Source organism: Cotesia typhae, unplaced genomic scaffold (genome assembly GCF_013202065.1).
Source record: "Cotesia typhae breed Kobodo isofemale line unplaced genomic scaffold, CoteBio_Ctyphae contig_48, whole genome shotgun sequence".
NCBI classification, from domain to species: domain Eukaryota; kingdom Metazoa; phylum Arthropoda; class Insecta; order Hymenoptera; family Braconidae; genus Cotesia; species Cotesia typhae.
The window spans coordinates 11101059-11121402 of record NW_027423756.1 but is presented as its reverse complement, the minus strand read 5'-3'; the positions used below and the strand labels follow the sequence as shown (position 1 = coordinate 11121402).

Below are 20344 nucleotides of genomic sequence, written 5' to 3'. Positions count from 1 at the left end.
AAACGCTTTAAGTTGCGATGGCTGGTTACGCAACAAAGTGACCGGTGCTGTGTGTGTTATAAGCAAAGCGAAGGACGCATACGACAGGATCGGCTTCGGAAATTCTCCGGGCTCGAATATATTTATATGTGTAAATGTATAAATATATATATTTATTAATGTGTGTGATATTCTGGTCTGATATTTTATGTTTATTCATCTCTGTCTTTGGATTAGCTGTACTTTGTCTCGGGTCTCAGTTGAGAGTCGTATATCTGTATACATCATCGGTGTGTATAATACGGCTCAGTCTTTAAATCCAATCGGATCACTCGCGTGGAATGCACGCTTGACAGTGTGTCGCTCAACCGATCGAGAGTTTCGAGATCGATCAGCCTAATAGGCACTACTCTACTCTACTCGACGGAGTCAAAGATTTTTGTCGTGTGTCAAACCATGACGATAATGCCACTAGCTATAATGGAGACCACCGTGTTCAAGTCATCTCTTATTGCTATTTACAGGCTTATTGCCGACGAGTTCATTTATATTAGTTATACAATAATTTTTATTTGTCCAATTTAGAAATTAATAATAAATCAATTTATTTATTTTTTATAGTTGGTTTTTTTTTTTTTTTTTTTTTATTACGAAACAATTTTTTATTTATCAGCAACTATTGCTTTGTTTTTATTGTTGACGTTTAATCGAAGCATTAAAAGATAAATTTATTCATAATAAATTTCATAACCGCATCTAAAAAAATAATGACATAATTAAAGTCCATTTGGCCTGCAAAAAAAAACAAATAATAATAAATTACATAAAAAGTTGTAAAGACGGGTATAAATAAAAACAAAATAATTAAAAAATATAAGTGTGAGTCTTACAAAAGCCCAGGTTGACATCTACTAGTGGTTAACTGGATGCAGGTATGCGGGCGCGATTGACAAGCTGTAGATCCTGATATAGTGTCGTACGTGATTCGTTATATTCTCCCGTTTATTGCTAAATCAAATTATGTGACAATTACGAATATATCGCAAAAGCGGAAATTTTTTTTACTCTGCTTATGGAACAAAAAATTATAAAACTGCAGAGAAATATTTGGGTAAAAAGATATTTTTAGAATACTTGAAAATTTTTATTTTTATCTGCATTAATTCAATGTTTTTAACAGTAAATAATTAAGCAATAATTTCTTAAACCATAAAGTATAAAAAAAATTTTATTTTATCTGTAATTTTTTTCCATAAAAAATATTTAAATTAAAAAGAAAAAAATGAAGTAAATCTTTAAAAAAATTTTTATTTGATAATTATTGTCTTGATACTCGTAATAATGATTTGTAAAAAAAAAATCTTACTGATATTTTTTTCTTGAGGGTTATTCCTTTCCCTTAGCTGCATGTTTAATAGTCACTCGATACATCTATAAATCGTAATTAAAGATTATTATTGCAATTAAATTAACGATACAAGTTTTAATGATAAATAATACAGATCTTGAACACGCAAGATAATTTTATCCTTGCTCTGGAATCCTTTGCGAAAAATGCCGATATAATAATGAATATAATTAATAATGAACATTTGTAAAAAAAAAAAAAAAAACAGTATTATTTTTTGGTGTGAGACGGGAACGAAGACATGAGACGTCAACAACGGTGTTGGTGAAACTATCCGGTAGAAAGTTCAAGGAACAACTCTTTAACAGGTCACTCGTAGTCTTAACTGTCGATCGTCGATCGCCGATCGTGCAATCGATAAAAACAACTTCCCAATACAGCGCACTTGCCACAAATGCTTCTGACAGTCGAACCGCGAGTGCCAAACCATGACGATAATTTACTAAATTATCTAAATTTACTAAATTTACTAAATTGAAGTAAATATACTTCAAAGTATATTTACCTTTTTTTTTTTTTTATATTAATAAAATACCTAATAAATAAATCTCGTTTCTCATTTATCATATTTTATATTCAAAGTACAAGGTCTCAATAACAACAATAATAATTATTACCAATGTGGATAAAAAATAAAGAAATAATAAATAAATCTCGAGTGATCGAATGCTCAGAGAATTTATCCGAGTCCTTCGCCGACTTCCAAGTTGGTTCATCGATAGTTGATCGGTTTCTGTTGCGATATTCCCATCCTCAGCAGCACAGCTAACAGCTACAGCGAGAACTAATATAGCTCTCAATAACTAAACGTATGATACAACGAAGGTAACGATCCGAGACTAACACTAAGACCGAGACCAAGACCATCAAGTCTCAGTCGATGACGACCAGGAGGAATACCGGTTTTCTCTAACAACGTCTAACGACAACCGCATCAATCAAGGGACATCCGATGATTCCACTTTACCTCTGCTTGCCCGTTCATCGGTTCGTTCAACATTTAAAAGACTTTTTAAATTATAATAATTGCTTCTGGTGTAAGAGAAGCTTTTTTTGATGATAAATTTAAAAATCATTTAGATTTCACAGAATACATTCAAGATATGCGTTGTAAGGATATTTGTTATCAATTGAGCGATAAGGAAGATTTTATGCTAGTATTTTGTCGGTACTCAATATTATTTTAAAAGTAAAGCGAAAAATTTGTTACTCAAAAATTTAATTTAAAATTTTGTAAGTAAATATTTTATAAATTTATTTTTGTAAGATAGAAATTTCAAAATTTTATTATTTTAATGGATATTAAATATTCTTATCATAAATTGACAAATTTTCTAAAAGTCAATTAATATTATTTGAAAAAAAAAAAATTTTTTTTTTTTAATGTAAAAATTAAAAAAATTAAAATTTTGTTTAAAAACTTTTTCTTTCCTTTTTTTTGGTAACAGCTTCTAATTTTATCGATAACCACGATCACCAGACTTTGTAGACTCAAAATTCCCTCGTGTAGTGAACTTCGTTATTGACCGAGAGCGGTTACAATGTGCAGAGTAAAAAAAAATGTAGAATCAAGAGCTGACACCACATTTACAATCTAAATTTGCTGACATTTTTTTTTTCTTATTTTTTCAATTACAATATTTTAACTTTTAAAACGACTTGTTTTTTCTATCAATATTACACGAGAGTACTGAAGAAAAAATAAAAAAATGTAAGATAAAGGTCAAGAGATCGGTGATGAATAGATTTTGATATTACAAAATAATTATTACGTGATTTAAATCCGAGATTCTTCGATATATATTTATAATTCCCGTTTGCTCAATACTCTGGTATAGCAGTCGAGTCGAAGAATTGGGCATCTGGTGTGCCTAGAATAACGGACTCTGCATCTATACTATTAATTAATTCGGTATAAATCCATCGAACACAATAACGGAGATAACCATTAATTTATCCTTTCTTATTTTTATTAAAAATTCGCCGGGTGCTTACTATAAATCTTTAAATCCTTATAATGAGGTTCAATTACATATTAAAGTGAGAGAGAAGAGACAAGAAACATTTCTTTAAAATTTGTCTCTGAAAAATAAATTTTTGGCTCAGCCAAATATTTATTCGTAATAATTATAATTAATAATTAATAATAAATCAGTAGAAAATTGTTTAATAATGATAATCATAACGTGAATTACCATACGGCTGATAAAAAAATAATAAATAATGCAAGAATTAGTTCAAGTATTTAATAATTAATTGTGAGCATTAATCTTATCAATGAATTCAATCAAATTAATGAGACAAACGACATTAAATTTAAAACACTTGTCTAAAAAATTTACAGTTGCAAAACAGCCCGTACTCTTATAAATATAATAAATAAATTATAATGATTAATCGGCATGTTAACTCAGTAGCACAGTAATATTTAATCGGTTTTTATTTATATTAGTCGCCGCGCAACAGGTACAACGTGTTCCGTACCTCGAGAATACTCGCGTACACTCAGTTACTCAAAAAAGTAAATAAGGAAATCAAACATAAAAAAATAATAATAAATAACAAATAATAATAAAAATTTAAGAATGATAATCATAATAAATAAAATGACATAAAATCTGAGCTGGTGTGTTTGTCGAGCTCGCATGATTTCAAGTCCAGTACCACCCGACATCCAGAATTAACAACGTGCATCATGCTCATACTTGTACGCATTATATATAGATATGTATATTTTTGTTCAGTGATCGCGGTATTGCTTACCTTTGCTTCATTTTACATTTTACATTTTACATTGAAGTTTTTGAGTCCAATTTCACGTTCGAGTCGTATCAAGTGAAACCTTTTTGCCAGCGAACATCTTTTTAAAATTTTTATTAAATGTAAAATGTAAAATTGAATTAAATAAAACGGTAGGAAAGTAAGTTTAAGATACCACTATTATATACAATGTAGGTATATATTTAATATCACGAGTGAGAACAAACTTTTTTACTTGCATCTACCTGTCGAGTATTCCAGCCAATACAACTCGACCATAAACTTTGCTCAGTATACAACAAGACTTTAGTAATATCATCGACGGTACTTATGTATGATTATGCACCCACACGTGCTCATTATTTTGTTAACGTTTCAATGTATAAATATTTAATTCAATTTTTATGTAAGCGTGCCTCAATAGCAAAATAATATTTACTTGCGGTATTTTTATTGTTATTACTTTTGATTTTTTAATATTAACGCATTCCGAATACTTTAATTTAAAGTTATTTTTATTAAAAATTTCAATCATAACATTTGAGCGGAAATTTTTGCTGTATTTGGTGATTTTTATTAAATTAACAATGAAATTTATAATTCAAATTCACTGAAAATTACAAGTAAAAAAATAGCAAAAATTTTTCCTTAAAAGTTGTAAATGAAATTTTCAATAATGATAACATTAAATTAAAATATTAAGAAAGCTTTAATATTACAAATTAAAAATTTATCAATCTGGACCCCTAATTATTGTTGTTATTAGCAGTAGTAGGAGTTGTAGTGAGGCATAAAATAATTGATTTCAGTTAAATTTTTTTATTACTTTATGATCTCAAATAAATAAATAAAAACTGGTTTATAATAAAGATAAGTGGCAGGATTTGTTAACCGGAAGCCTGTAAGTATTGAGTTGGACATTGAGCAATATTATTGTCCATTAGTGTTGAATTACGTAAGTGCATTATGCTGCAGATTTTTTACTTTATCTATTTATATAGACTTCTTTTTTGAATATTATTGTCTAAAACACTTCATCATCTTTTATTGTCAACAGTGACTTAACGCATTTAATGTCTTTAAATGTAATTGATGAAAAAGTGTGTTAGAGTTTTATTTGTGCTTGTGTAGTATTTACAACTATATATACACATAAAGCTCAGAAGAATGAGAGAAAGAGTGAGAGAGAAGAAGGTGAAGTAAGTAGTTTGGATTTTAAATTATTCGTAGCAAATGCTTACAGTAAGTACTTACTAAGACAAATTGTCTACACAATTCCTCTGTAATTACGCCGGCACTGATACAGTACTGCAAGTACTCTTCATTATTACACTATAAAAAATTAAGGGAGTAAAAGTGGTTCTTAAAATTTACACGATCTATTTTCTGGGTAGAAAATTCCGAATTAAATTTTTGTGCTTTACTTGTATGTATATATTTTTTTTTTTTCACTTTAAATTAAAATTCTTTAAAGAAGAGAAAATTAATTTATTTTTTAGATAATTAAAATCTCAAACTTGAAATTAATGATTTCTTTTTAAAAACATTACGAAGTCATTTCTATTAAGCAATTAATTAAAAAAAAAATATTTCTCAATTGACAAAAAATTTACAGTAATCACTGTTTAATTTTTTTTTTTTTTTTAATTCTTGTACTTTTGTAATTTTTATTAGGCTATAAATTATAGTCGTTGATCTAAGTTGAATTGTAAATATATAAGAGAGTTAAGAAGTAAATTTATTCTTTTATTATAATAATTGAAAAAATTTAATTATGCACTTAAAGTCAAAAAATATTTGTCGGTAACAAATAAAAATATCATAAAAATGTATTGATAGGTGTTTAATATTCAGATAGTTGATAGCTGATAGTGACATTTAAATATTAAGAAGAAGAAGAAAAGAAAGATTATTTAAATTAAAAACAAAAAAAAAGTTAAATTTTGTGTACTCAGTAGAGAACGCTGATGTACCAGAAAAAATTGATGCAATAAAATTTATTTGTCAATCATAAATAAAAGAGATACATTAATTGAGTAGATTAAATACAATGTAGCAATAAAGATATCAGAATATAAAATAAAATAAATACCGAAAGAAATGGAAGTAATCCAAGCAAAGTAAGTTTGCAGAAATGCATCGAGTAATTGTAGAATCTACTGGCTGGATACGAGTTGTCGGTTAGTTCAACGTGACGGGCGTCTTTACGTGGTTTGGGTTTCTCGTGGCTCGCGAGTTTCTGTTATGTCGTCGGTTGGCTTCACGTATGTGTATAAGTGTATATATATATATATATGTACATGTAAGGTGCAACGGGAGACAGTGCGATTCACTTACACCGCAGAAGCGCATCGGAGTATCAGAATAAGTACCAGCGATAAGTTGCAACGCGAAGCTCGGAATAAAATGGCGATGGAAGGAAAGGAGGCTCAGAATTGCCCAGAAGCTGCCAGTGGAAATAAAATGTCGTATGTGTAATATGGAAGATAGAGAGTAGCGGATATGTAAGTAAGAAGAATACAATAACAGAAAACACGGCGACCTGAACGCCAGCTGGACGGAATCAAAAGCATCCGCACCCTTTGTACCTTATTCCAGTCCTCGTTCCTCCTGAATCATAGCTTCTGATCTTCTGGATTTTTTGCATGCGCCATATAGCCATATAGCAGCTCCGTGGCCTTATCCGTGTATTTAAGCGGTCTTCTTAGGCATTTATGTACTTAAACATTTCTTTTTTTTTTATTGTACTGTTATTTTGTGTTGCTTTTTTACTTATACCTATATCTCGTGTGTAATGTGCTCTTGCTCAAACTTGTACTCTTACTTTCAGGTTACATACGCGAGCCTGTCAGCCGGCCACGGCAAGCGACAATGCTTGATGTGAGATAAAACCTACTGGAACTTATACTCACTGATCGAGGGACAACAAACAGAAGCCCAAACGCAACAAGAGAATGGCAAATAAAATTTATTTGAGATAAACTGAGGATTCAAATGAAAAATAAAATTTTATTCGACTCTATGCATCGTCTGTAAATATTTTTTTTCTTATTAATAATAATTCAATTTTTTTTAAATGTTTTTATTAATTTGAAATTTCATATTAAAATTTTGAAAAAATAGATAGGAAGCAAAATAGTAAAAAAATAAACGTAGAATTTGGTACATTGAAAAGAGTTCGATGAGACCACCAAAGAATTGGCAAAGTGGGAGAAAGCACCTTTTTCGGTGTCACCAAAACTCGTTTTCACCACAAAGTTCGATGTCTCGAAATCCAGGGTGTACTTTTTTATTTATTTATTTTAGTACTTTTTTTTTTCGCCAAATTCGACACAGAAATATTCTCATCCGCATTATATTAGTGGATAATATTATTACATAAAAAGCGATAAATAAATGTACATCCGTAATATGGAATATATGTTAAAGTCTAGTCAGTGTTTTTTTTTTTTTTTTTTTTATATCCAGAAACCATAGAGTAATATTATCCTAATATTTCATTTGTCGGCGGTCATAGCTCCTAGTGACCTCTCGCGACCCCGATGAAGGACTCTCATTTTAATTCGACTGTGTTGCGATAAATAAAACCATTTCGTCTGGCGCAAAATTATTTTATATGTGTGTGTATTATGCTAGACACCTCTAAGCTACAATGTATACTATATAGACGACGGTGAGGATATTTACATGGAATTTAGCAAGAAAAATTAAAAACCAATGTCTGGCCGATTAAATACTTAGGCGACAGTTTTATCTTTTATTGATTGGACTAGTGAAAGAGAGAAGTTACTCCATCCTGACCTTTTCGTAATATCTCATCGTTAAATAATGATAATTTTATGCTTGAAATTCATCTAATTAGTTTTACGATCATGGATTTTTAAAAACGGAGATAAAAAGTATAGTAAAACTAAACGATTTACCGGTTATTAATAAAACAAACGTGTTATAATCCGTAATGACAAATTACTAATAAATGCAAGAAAAATCTTGAGTTTAATAGTAATAAGCCTCTTCAAAAAACAACAGTCAGATGAATCGAGGTAATTATCATCTCATTTTAATGTTTTACTCCGAGTTCGATGTTTCATATACGTAGACATTAGCATCAATACACCCATATATATATATATATATATTTATATAAATAATAACACATAAAATAATGTGTAGCAGCACGCGAGTGTGTTATTAGTGTTATTACCAATATAACAGAACAGACTGAGTAGAAAAAGCGTGAACAATCATTTATATCTGTGTATACATAATTAACTAGCCCCTGAGTGTTCATGACTCGAGTTTAAATATTTCCTCATTTTACACTTGGCCTCATAACTTTTATATTATGTATACCACTGATACATAAACATACATTTAATATACCTGCTTTACTAATATGTATGTTTGTATAAATCCTTTCCTAATATAAACTAATACTTTCTATTTTATAATTCCATATATACATGTCTGCCAGTCTAGTGTCTCCTTGATTCTCAGAATATTTATAAACGGCTCTTGGTTCTTGAACGTTAGTCTCATTACACCTGGGGGTTAACATTTTCATTAGCATTTTATAACCTAAGACAACGGTCAAGTGTACCGTAACATACAAGTAGCGTAACAATTTTTATATATGGCTCGATATTATTTATTTTAATTTTTTTTTTAAATTATATTAAATAAATAATTTTGAAGAATTTAATTGTTTTTATCATCGAGTTAATTAAAATTTACTTTTGATTCAAACAAAACATTAACTATCAAGAAGAATAACAAGTTTTTTTATGTCAATAGTTGTACGTAATTTAATTAAACAAGGGGTTGAATTAACGAAAGAAGAGAAGAATACTTAGCACTAGACGAAGTATATAGATCCAGCGGTAGAACGATGGCAAAGTTGTGGATAGGAGTTTATTGTGGAGAACGAAGAGATTTTAATGTCCCTTTTACGAGGCTCTAAAATACCGGCGGTTCATCGCGGGTAGCGGCTTGCTGTTTAGTTGTCTTGGCGTATCACCGGCCGGTGCTTGGTCTGTGCTTTCTCTTAATTATTTTACGAGAATTCCTATCCGACGACAATGCTCCTCCGAGACAAAAACAAGCGGAAACAGCGGTGCAGCTGAGAATAAGACGACACTGGGTGTAGTTTATTGGTGGTGGCTGAGGTGCTGTTGGAACACACTCTTGGGAATTACGCTCGGTAAATCGGAGGTGAAGAAAGACATCGAATTTCACGTTGTCGGTTGTCTTTTATTTACACATTAAAACCGATAATTTTGTTTTATTCTCTTATAATTATCATTCTAGTCCTTTTTTATCGTAAGTTAAAATTTTTTACCAGCCTCCACTCTTTAATATTCTATTAAATATTTTTCTCCACGGCAATAAAGTCAAAAATATTTTTTTTACCCGTCAAAATAAAATTTAAATATTTATTTTTTTTTTTTTTCAACAAAAATCTCATTTGAGTGAATTTCTTCGAATCGAATAAAATCACTGAAACGAGCTCAGCCCTGATAGCAGAGACTGAACCAGAAAGCTTCCGCGTAATCCAGACAAGCCACCCCGCGGATTCTTGTTATATTACGAGAGTGCATATTTATAGCAAAGTGCGCGAGAGTAAACTAATATACAAGTAATAATAATAGTAATATAAGCGTAAGAGTGAAAGAAAGACAGTTTAAAGCAGTAGCGGTATCAGTAGAATCTAGTCTGTCTGTTGGACCAGGATTTCCGCATCGGCTATCAATATCGAAACGAACGATGGATTTACGAGGAAATTCCATATTCGTGCTTGGATGAATGACGAGGGATTCGCGCATGAATAATGCATTGACCCCGAGACGAAATAAATAATACCGAGTCTCTCAATCCGATCCGATTTTATGCGGGTGCGGGTGACTCCGCGAATTTACTACCATGTTACCTACAAGACTCATTTTTCGAGATTTCATTTTTTAATTCATTATATTATATTATAATTGTACTTTGATTAAAAAAAAAAAAATATCACGACAAATAACGAACGCTTTGATACAGTCACGCCCATTGAAATCGTGTCCCTTTTCTCAGTCGACCTTCGAGTTCCCCTTGTTAAATGAAATAAAAAAATTCATATATATCTATAAAATATAATATGTACATATACATATATATATATATATAAATGAATACGTGGACCAAAACTAAAACCCTTTCTCCTGAGCGATTGAGGCACTGAAAAACACCAACGCTTATAAAATAAAAGTAAAATACATAACACTGGTATACACAGAGTATATAACTAAGTAAGTAACCAGAGATGGATTCACACGCTCCTAGAAATATCCAATGGCATATGTGTATAAAAATGAAAGGGATAAAAAACTAAATAAAAAAGCAATCTTTAAAAAGACACACTTGCGCAACAAAATATGTAGACCTACCTACGATATGTTTTATTTTTTTATCTTTACTTTATTTAACTTTTTTTTCGTCATTCGATGATGGAACTAGTCACACGAGCTCGAGCTAAGACTAGAGTCAATCCGACCACGACCAAGAGATTGTAGACGTTATTTACAAGTGTCTGCCCGAATGGAAGTGAGTGAGCAAACGAGGTGGAAAAAAAAAAATAAAATTAAATTCTGCTGGCCCAATTAAGGATTTTTTATGCAGCGCATCGAGATATTAAATCGATAAAAATATTGAGAAAATAAAACAAGGCCGCCGGATGTGTCGGCGAGAGTTAAGTGCAGAGGTGTAAAGTCTATTGACAAAAAAAAAACAACATTATTTATTTTTTGTTCGATTATTGATTTAATAAATTTATAATATTTACAAGTAGCTGATTTTATTTTTATTATTATTATTCATTAAATTGGATTGTAATTTTGTAACCTAAAAAATTCAAGAGTAGACAAAATAAAATAAAGGGCTTGGAGTAAATGAAAAAAATATAACAAGTTAAAAAAGTAAAAGGAATAAGAGACAAGCAACCAGGACGAACAGACAGACAATCTCGCCTCGTTTATCAGAGTGGCATTGTCGAGGCATCGTTGCGCCGCGACACCCTCTTTGTTGTTAGTAACATCCAGGGCTCCTCTGGACTACTCAATCCTTTCTTTCATTCACTCACTTATTCTTTTCATTTTTCTCTCCGACACTCGTATCGTTCCTACACACATGTGAGCACACATGCCCAAATAAACGTCGCCAGCTCATACTGTCTTCATACTTTAGCCTTTAATATTCATACACATATAGATACAAAAATAATAATAACAATATCAAAAACATTTGAACTTTCGGGTTTAGTTGTAAATAGAAATAAAAGTTACCGGCAAGATAACTTTATTTGTCACCAATGATTTTTCGATTAGTCTCGGGAATTATTAAAAAGTCATCTAGCATAAATCATCTGGACACTTGCACAATAGACGGACGCTTTATATACATTTTGTCTTATTTCATTTTTTAATTTAATGTATCCCGCTCGGCTCATCTCATCTCATCTTTTCTGGTGTGTGTGTGTGTGTGTGTGTGTGTGTGTGTGTGTGTGTGTGTGTGTGTGTGTGTGTGTGTGTGTGTGTGTGTGTGTGTGTGTGTGTGTGTGTGTGTGTGTGTGTGTGTGTGTGTGTGTGTGTGTGTGTGTGTGTGTGTGTGTGTGTGTGTGTGTGTGTGTGTGTGTGTGTGTGTGTGTGTGTGTGTGTGTGTGTGTGTGTGTGTGTGTGTGTGTGTAGATGACTGCTCGCTATCTATTTAAAAAGCAATTCCACAACCCATAGAGTTATAATGCCTATAGATGACACTACAGGGGAACAAAAAAAATGGATGTCGCTATCTGAAGCGAGTATCTATCGTCCAGGGACCAACGACTCGACTCAGTATGTGCTGTACCAAGAAGAAATGTAGGGATGATAGGTGATGCACGAGGGAGAAGAATATGTTGGTAGTGAGAAAAGAACCAAGAACCTGGGAGTCGGAAGTTCACGGTACAAAGATGTCATCCGCTGGAATAAGATGAGAAGGTTCATGCGGACGGATTGGTGTAAGATGAAGAACAGTGCGTGATCACCACGACTCTTGTGTCTTTTCATTTTTAAGTGCTTCTTACGAATTAAAGATTAAATTGAATTAATAAAATATTGTTTTGCATTTTGTTTGGTTTTGATGCAGCTTATCACGCTAATTAGGTTTGATGATTCAGTTATTAGGAATGCAAAAACAAAAAAAATTTCATAACATTAATAATATTATCGCCACTTCTCCATGCAATGGTTTAGTCAACCGCACTATGATTTAACAGCGAATATAGCTTTTCGACCATTGATCGGTTGCAGAGGCCGAGTGTTGTGGTCGTCATTATTGAGAAGTTTCAAACTTTGGAATGCTCTTACCTGCAAGAATAAATTCATGGGAATGTTATAATTGCAACGGATGTTCATAATTTAAAATGATTGAAACAGTGAAATTTACTTGTTCCTCTGTGACTTGAATTACTCTATCAGATATAATCCAAGGGATTGACTCAGTACATGGTGGATGTGTCAAAGATCCAGGGTAAATTATATAAGCGTGGTATTCATTTTGATCAAAATAATCAGCTAATTTAAATGGCTTGATATCTGTTGAAGTTCCTGGTTCAGAAACTTCGGGTATTTTTTCAATAATTTTTGTTAAGAAATCGGACTCTTCTTCTCCTAATTGCTATTGATTAAAAGTTTGTTAAATGATTAAAAGAATTAAACTATGACTTACAGATTGAAAGTACACTTTGAAAATTTTTAGAAGATACATTACATAAAATAAAGCATATAACACTAGTCCATTTTCGGAGCCTTCCGCTTCTTCATAACTTCCAAATTTTTCGTTATAGTAAACTACTTGCATCTCCATTGCATAACTATGAAAGATTATCAGATAAAATAAATTTTTATAATCTGATATTAATTAATTGTTGTTATTTTTTTTTTAATAATACCTCTTGCTATCAATTCGATGTTCGCTTCCATAGTTAATGTCCGATCCCCAACGGAATTGGTAGGAATGTTTTATATATTCGCCATCAAGAGGCCCGCCATAAGGGGGATAGCCACTGTGACGCTGGAAAAAATAGGCAATTTTCGGGAATTTTTTTTACTAGGATAATAAAGGAATTTGGGGATCGGGTTTTTTTTGTTTTATAAAGTATATGTTGAGGATAATTCTCCTAAATTTTTATTCAAAAATATTTTGTTATCACAAAGTTATAAACATTTTTGTAGAGCACCAAAAAAATTTCCCCCTCCATTGCCGGTACTGTAACTCAAAAACGGATTATCTGAAACAAAAAAACCAAACGGCATTTTAATCTATAGGAATGTCGCTATCGTCGCACGTAGGGGATTTTGAAAATTTTGATTTGAGAAAAAATGGCGTCATATTGAAAATTTTTTCGTCTTTTTCCTCATTTTTTGACTCAAACAGCCTTAAAAAATCTTAAAATTAAAATTTTCAAAATCCCCTACGTGCGACGATAGCCACTAAGTAGACGAATACGGGGAAACAAAAAAATTGAGAATCGGTTCATATTTACGAAAGTTACAGTACCGGAAAGTTTGAAAAAAGTCGTTTTGAGAAAAACGCGAGTAAAGTTTTAAGAAGATTCTCGCAACTTTAAAATCTAGTCTTTCACAAAATATTCATACTCACATCAAACTATCAAGTCCTGGGCCATATGAGGGTTCTTCCTCCTTATCTTTAGTATTGACCTTGACTTTTTTATTTTTTACTGGCCGTTTCCATGCGGCTTTCAGCAGCTTTAACCCGAGTAGCGTCGCGCTCAGCGCAGTATGAGTAGAGTGTTGGTCCTACTTTAACATCGAGATTCTCTAATATCTTCAGAGTTGCTAGAGCCCCATCATTGAATGTAATTGTTGAAATATATAAAGCTATTTCAACAATAAGGGAATAAGAAGAATTTGTTTTTGGGGCGAGCTGCCACACTAATGCATTGAAGCTTTCATTATTATTTTGTGTAAACCCACCGACACATCGTTCCAATAACTCTGGATTCGATAGATCTTCATAAATCGGTATTAAAGCTTCCGCAATATCTGCAGGAAGTGGTGGTTTTTCAACTAATGAGTCCAAAGTATTTGTTGCCACAGCTTTTTGAAATTGACACCACGAATTTGCACCTTCAGGACAAAGAAAATGCTGCGGATCTTCGGGTGATGAAAACTTGTGATAAAATGTTTGCCAAATAGCATTATACATCTCATCAACATCATTAGAATGACGTCTGATTGCTAAACCATAATACTTTGTAAATTCATTAATTGCTTTGTCCGTTAATCGACCTTTCCCACCTAAACTTTTCTGTGTATTTTCTTCTTTTCCTGTTTTTGTCTTCTTGTTAGTTCGTTGCTTCTTCAAAGCCCTTAGTCGACTGCCCATTCGTTTTTGCACGTGATTAATACATTCCTTTTTTATCTTCACCATGTCCCCATACGGTTTAGCATCACAAATATTTTTATACGTTTTAGTGTCACCATCACCTATATAGTTTACATACTTAACGTTATGTAATAACTCTGATCGCATAAACATCTCTTTTATTCCATCTACCTCCATTTGTCCAGAAGAATTTTCATGGTTTATTGGACAGTCTAGAGCATGGTCTTGCATAAATTGATCGTATTCAGCTGTTCCTTTTTTGAGCTCATTAGCGCACACATCTTACAATAACTGGATTTCATACTTACATCTACGATTTTGCCAGTGAAGTAACCAATTAGAGAAGATATACCAAATGAAGATTTAAACCCTCTTTTCTTCCAACTACCGTCACCGGAGACAGAAATTCCAGGAATGTCATTGGATTTTAAATGCTTGCAGGTTTCTTGGATTTCTTCTTTAGCAGCTTTTTCAACACTAAATCACAACAGTTTCTAGCTGCATTTCTGATTTGTGTGACCAGACGATCGTAAAGCTATGGAACATTGGTCGTGGTAAATCCATGAAAGCACAAAATCTTTCAGCTCCAGATAACCCAATACCAATTATCCGCATTGCAAAGATGAAACGGCGATTAATTTCATACGCATTCTTGATGAGTGGACATGAATTTATCAAAACTGGATCACATTTTTGCAATTCACAACTAGTTTAAAACCTAATCCTCGAATACTTGTCTCAGTAAAGTTTACATCACCACCACACTTTTTACACGATACACAGCCACTTAGTAAATTAAATATCGAAAAAAATTTATAATTTTGTAGCTAATACTCGAATCAATTGTACAATCAGATTTTTGTGATAATTTCCTCTTGGAAGCACTATCACGTCGTTGAGAGCCAGTATTTTTTCAGTTTCATATCTGTTGAGCGGTCGATTAAATTTTTCCTGTCGTTTGGCAGTTTTCTTTCGTTTTTAATAACTTTACTTTGTTTACGATCCATTATTTAACAAATTTTTTTGTTAAATAAACAAAAAAAAAAGATCAGAAGATTTAAAAAAATAAGTAAGTAAACAATAACGAGTACACTAAGAAACTCAATAAATTAAAGAACGAGTGTGTATTCATACAAAACAACTAAACTATGAGGTACAGTATCTCAACAATAAGAAAAAATATACGTTAAAAGTCAAATAATTGTAACGGTTGACAATCGTGAGGGAAAACAATCGCCAACCCGTACGAATCAAAGACGGAGCGAGCAGGCGACGTTTTCGTCGAAGCGCCGCGCGTAAAACGGTCAATCGACGCGCTCTTATAAAAATGACTATAACTCGAAAACTATTCGGAATTTTTCTATAAAATTTGAAATACATAATTTTGAATATATAAACTTCAGTTTAATGAAAAAAAAAAAAAAATTTTTTTTCCGAAATTTTACAGTGGCTATCCCCCATAAAGGTAAGGTAACTTTTCCGGGTCGTTTGGCCATTGAAACAATAGTTTTACTTAATAACATTTAAAATGATTATAAAAAACAAAAATAAGAATAGAAAAAATAATAAAGCAGAAATTGAAATTTTACATGTGTGACCATCGTTCTCCAAAATCATTCTCTCAGCTATAGAATCTTCTTGGTTTTCAAATGTTATTATTTCATTTTTAGAATCAAATTCGAAGGAAATATCAATAGGCGATTGCAGTGAACCTCCACATTGTGGAAATTCATTTGCCGATTCGTAAGCATTTTTGTAACTATAGTCTGGAAAAAATTTTTTAATATATATTCAATTATTATGAGCTTAGTACAATTTATTCTTACCAGCTGTTATCAGTGAGACACATAATGACATAAAGACGATGGTAAATATAAAAACCATTTTTTATTTCAATATTAATATTTAAAAATTTGAAGACTTAAGTTTTCAGTGGATAAATTGTTAATATAAGGACTAATCGCTAATTTGTACAGAACTTCTTGTAGAACGTATGTAAAATTAATGTTCAAACAGCAATGATAACTCATCTTCATAATTATTCATGGCAATTAAAAATATAACCTTCAGTTAAATTTCATTATCATTATCAAGCCGATAGTTTTTTTCTAAGTGAATAGATAATAATAAAAAAAAAAAGTAAACATTGTTTTACTCGAAAATTATAATATCAAAGTTATTAATCAATAACATCATATTTGCTCCCGACATCAAGAGGTGATTGCTCCGAACCACCACATTCGGGATATTCATTTTTCCAGTCATTGGCATTGCTATAACTGTAATCTGTACAATTTTTTTTTAAATAAAAAATTATATCAAGTAATAATTAAAAATTCAGCAGCTTTGCTGTTGAGTTCACTGTTTGTATTAAATTAATAAATAAATAAATAAAAACAGTATACTCAATTCTTACTAGCATCTCCAGATATTAATAACACAGATCGTAATATCAAGACAAAATTGAATATAGAAAAAATCATTTTTCTCGTTAATTTATTCCGCTTGAAAATTTTAACAGCCGTTTTATTTAAATAAAGTTTATTATCATTGCGAACCGTTATTTATAAATACACAAATCTTATGCAACAAGCAACTTATCGTCATAATTCCATTTATCAACCACGAATAACCTTCCATGAAATAACGCTTAATTACTAATATCCTTTCGAAATATCTAAACTAATTTTCAGTAAAACATTGTTGGTTATTACATCAATATTTTCATCAAGTATGAAATTATTACTAAAACTCTAAATAAATATTAAAAATCATTTTTATAAATCTTGCACTTAATAGAATTATTAAAATAAACTTTCTAAAATGTTTCAACTTAAAGAAAATTAAAGGTTTTCATTTTTTGCTTTTCTCTTGAAAGACTTTAAAAATACTTAACGCAAAATAAAATCGTCTGATAAAATTTATAAAAGAACCCCTAAGTTGTCGTATGATAATTTAACAGAATTGATAATTTGGTTAACAAAATGATTCCCAGGACGAAACCCCGGGTGTCTTAGTTCTGAGCCCTTGCCGTAATATAAGATGTTCGACAAGAGTGTGAGATCTATTGTGCGTAGGTGAATAGCATCGTACGTTAAATATACAGTTCTGCCCGTATAAAAGCATGGCTGTAGTTCTGATCGAAAGCTACATTTACACATATATATGTATATATGATTGTCATTGTGTCGTAGTACGTAACAACCGGTGTCACAGGGTCACAGTATCGATGCCTCATGTTTATTTAATGCTTCGACCTACCGGTTATATATCTAACTTACGTTTTGTTATTGCCACGATCGATAATAGCTGAAAGTATATTTCTGATCCTCGTCGCGATCATCATCATCATCATCATCATCTACATAAAATCCCATGGAACACGTGAGTTCTAACCCAATCGCTCCTTCACCTGCTCTCTTTTCTCCGTCGCTACCCGCGAGGTCGTGGGATCTTATCCTTATTTTCGACTGATACATTTCCCACATATATATAGCATAGATCTGTCATATATATATATATATATATATATATATATATATATATATATATATATATATATATATATATATATATATATATATATATAACAATACTGTCTTTCATTTCCAATGAGAGATATATATAAATGAATATATACGTATAAACTTACCAGGAAATCTTCTACTTAAAATTATAAAATATTCATCTGGAGCCCGAAAGTGAACTCTAGTTATTATTTTCCATTCTATATTCAATATATATTATTTGAGGGTTGATTCCATTAATTTTCTTCCAATGAATATCATTAATATGTGGGAATATACGTACATATTATTCTGAGAACTCTTTTGGGCATTCAAAATTTTTTGGTTAACAATTATATTTAAATAAAATTGATGTTAGTAGCTAAGAGAAGAATAATGAATTTAAATTTAAATAAAAAATATAGAGCATAAAAATAGACTGTAAATAAATTTTTATATTGTAAGCTATTGGTACACAAGTAAACATCCTGTTACAAGTTTAACGTAAAAGCTATTTACGTAGGTGTTATATAATTCAAGAGAGTCTACTTGTCACACATAAATATAAAAAGAGTTTAAACTCGGTAATGTTTAAAATAGTTAAACACCCAAGTGCTTTTAAGAGAACACCATCGACATGGTCATTATTTTTCTTACTATAAAACCACAGGTTTCTGATTTTCTCTTTTATATTCCTCCAATCGATATGTTATTGAAAATTTTATTTTCTACCAACAATTCAAAAAACATCCTTTATCTCTATATTCTACACACATATAAACTTTATTTATTTATTTATTTACTGACTATTTATATATACATTAGACATCTACGTACGGATGTATGAGAAAGATAATAGATAATATTACGTTATAAGAGTCTATTGGAGATTGATGATCTTTTATGTCAAGATTTCTCGGAATATACAGAAGAATATAAGTCTGGCATATTATATTTGTTTTTTTTATTTGTGACACTGTTTTCCAGAGCACGCTGACTCATGGGTATAGAGATGCATCTTTAGCTTTAAAATATGTCGACCGGAGATGAAACGACTCAAGACTTACTTTCTGACGTCAATAACTGGACAGACTTGGGTAACTTCAAAGCTTCAATTTTGTTTTTATTTTTCTCAGCGTCGAGCAATTTTGTGTTTTGATTTTTGCACATCTGAAGCGGGATTTACATTTTTAAATTACGTTTGAGACTGTCAAGAATTAATATTTATAAAAAATTTTTTGATATTAATTAAAAAAACATTAGTTATATATATTATGTATTAATTACAAAATTACCAAAGTCGGAACAGAGTTTATATATTATTTTTTTAATAGCTTAGTGTTATTTTATTTTCATACTTTGTAACGTACAAGTATATAACGTAGTAACTGATAATTTTACTTATCTACTAGTAGGATATAAGTTGTTCCTGGATTCGTTGGTGCACAAATATAATTTTCAGGGCAATCGTCATCACTTGTACAAGACGATGAAAATAAAGAGCGTAAAAAATTCCAACAATTGGCATCAAACCCCTAAAAAAGAGTTATAACGTTTAAATAATTAATCATATATATATAACGATTGAAATTATAGTTAAATATTTTCCGTTCATAAAATTGACACCCACAAAAAATTACAAATAAAATTCGAACGAATGTATGTTACAATTATATTAATATGAGTAAAAAAAAATTAATTTAATACAATCGTTACATGAATTTTTTGAGCAAACGGCAACACCACAATAGCTACTGCGACAAACGCAAAAACAAAGTTTAACTTCATGTTTTCTTTTTAAATTATTCGAAAGTATAAGACTTGACGTGAAAGAAAAGTCTACTGGCAATTTGCAAGTATCTCGAGCGGATTTATATACTGCCGTGGACATCAAAAACGTGTCTAACAAAAAAAACAAAGACTGTCAACATACTATTAAACAAAGAAATTTTTTAATTAATAAATTAATAGAAATTGAATAAATTAAATTATTGGAATAAATAAAAATAACAACTTCTAAGTAGTTACAAAGTTTATCAGTGATGCAACGGTCGACTGATAACGAATTCAGTACCCCAATAATAAATAATTATCACATTTAACTATTCATGCAATGACTCACTGATTGAATTACATAATTAATAATTTATTCTTACTAAAAACTTCATTATCACTTAGTTAATTTAAAAAACAGTTAAATATTTACGGAATGGATTGAATACTTCCCGATTACGTGATACTTAATAAAATCTAAATAAATAAACAAACAAAC

The 20344-nt window shown here is 30.9% G+C and overlaps 2 protein-coding genes and 2 long non-coding RNA genes across 11 annotated transcripts in view; 1 reads left to right on the top strand and 3 right to left on the bottom strand.

The window, feature by feature from the left end:
- The window catches only part of LOC141529740 (uncharacterized), a 178111-nt gene extending 170556 nt beyond the window's left edge, over nucleotides 1-7555 (top strand). Inside the window, exons 1-3 of one of the 7 annotated variants that reach the window (XR_012479654.1) lie at nucleotides 3929-4094; nucleotides 6978-7179; nucleotides 7271-7555. Coding sequence is in view for 1 of the 7 variants with exons in the window: in XM_074246423.1 (XP_074102524.1) it covers nucleotides 6978-7036 (59 nt within the window). In the remaining 6 variants the exon portion in view is untranslated. The other 6 variants (XR_012479655.1, XR_012479653.1, XR_012479650.1 and 3 more) reach the window with 6 other exon arrangements.
- Nucleotides 632-4292, bottom strand: LOC141529741 (uncharacterized). 2 transcript variants are annotated; one of them, XR_012479657.1, is made up of 4 exons: nucleotides 4151-4292; nucleotides 1346-1410; nucleotides 870-987; nucleotides 632-771 (listed from the first exon to the last, which is right to left on the bottom strand). It is a non-coding gene; the product is annotated as an uncharacterized LOC141529741 (long non-coding RNA). The 2 variants fall into 2 exon arrangements; XR_012479656.1 differs by lacking the exon at nucleotides 4151-4292 and having other exon boundaries at nucleotides 1346-2579.
- Nucleotides 7556-11894: 4339 nt separating the features above from the next.
- On the bottom strand, nucleotides 11895-13502 carry LOC141529710 (carbonic anhydrase 6-like). Its single transcript, XM_074246386.1, has 4 exons — nucleotides 13110-13502; nucleotides 12929-13031; nucleotides 12605-12835; nucleotides 11895-12525 (listed from the first exon to the last, which is right to left on the bottom strand). Exons 2-4 carry the CDS (start codon nucleotides 13022-13024, stop codon nucleotides 12421-12423), a joined length of 432 nt encoding a protein of 143 aa, XP_074102487.1. The 5' UTR covers nucleotides 13025-13031; nucleotides 13110-13502; the 3' UTR covers nucleotides 11895-12420.
- Nucleotides 13503-18858: 5356 nt separating this feature from the next.
- Nucleotides 18859-20015, bottom strand: LOC141530272 (uncharacterized). The gene is made up of 2 exons (XR_012479732.1): nucleotides 19789-20015; nucleotides 18859-19607 (listed from the first exon to the last, which is right to left on the bottom strand). It is a non-coding gene; the product is annotated as an uncharacterized LOC141530272 (long non-coding RNA).
- Between the last annotated feature and the right edge of the window lie 329 nt (nucleotides 20016-20344).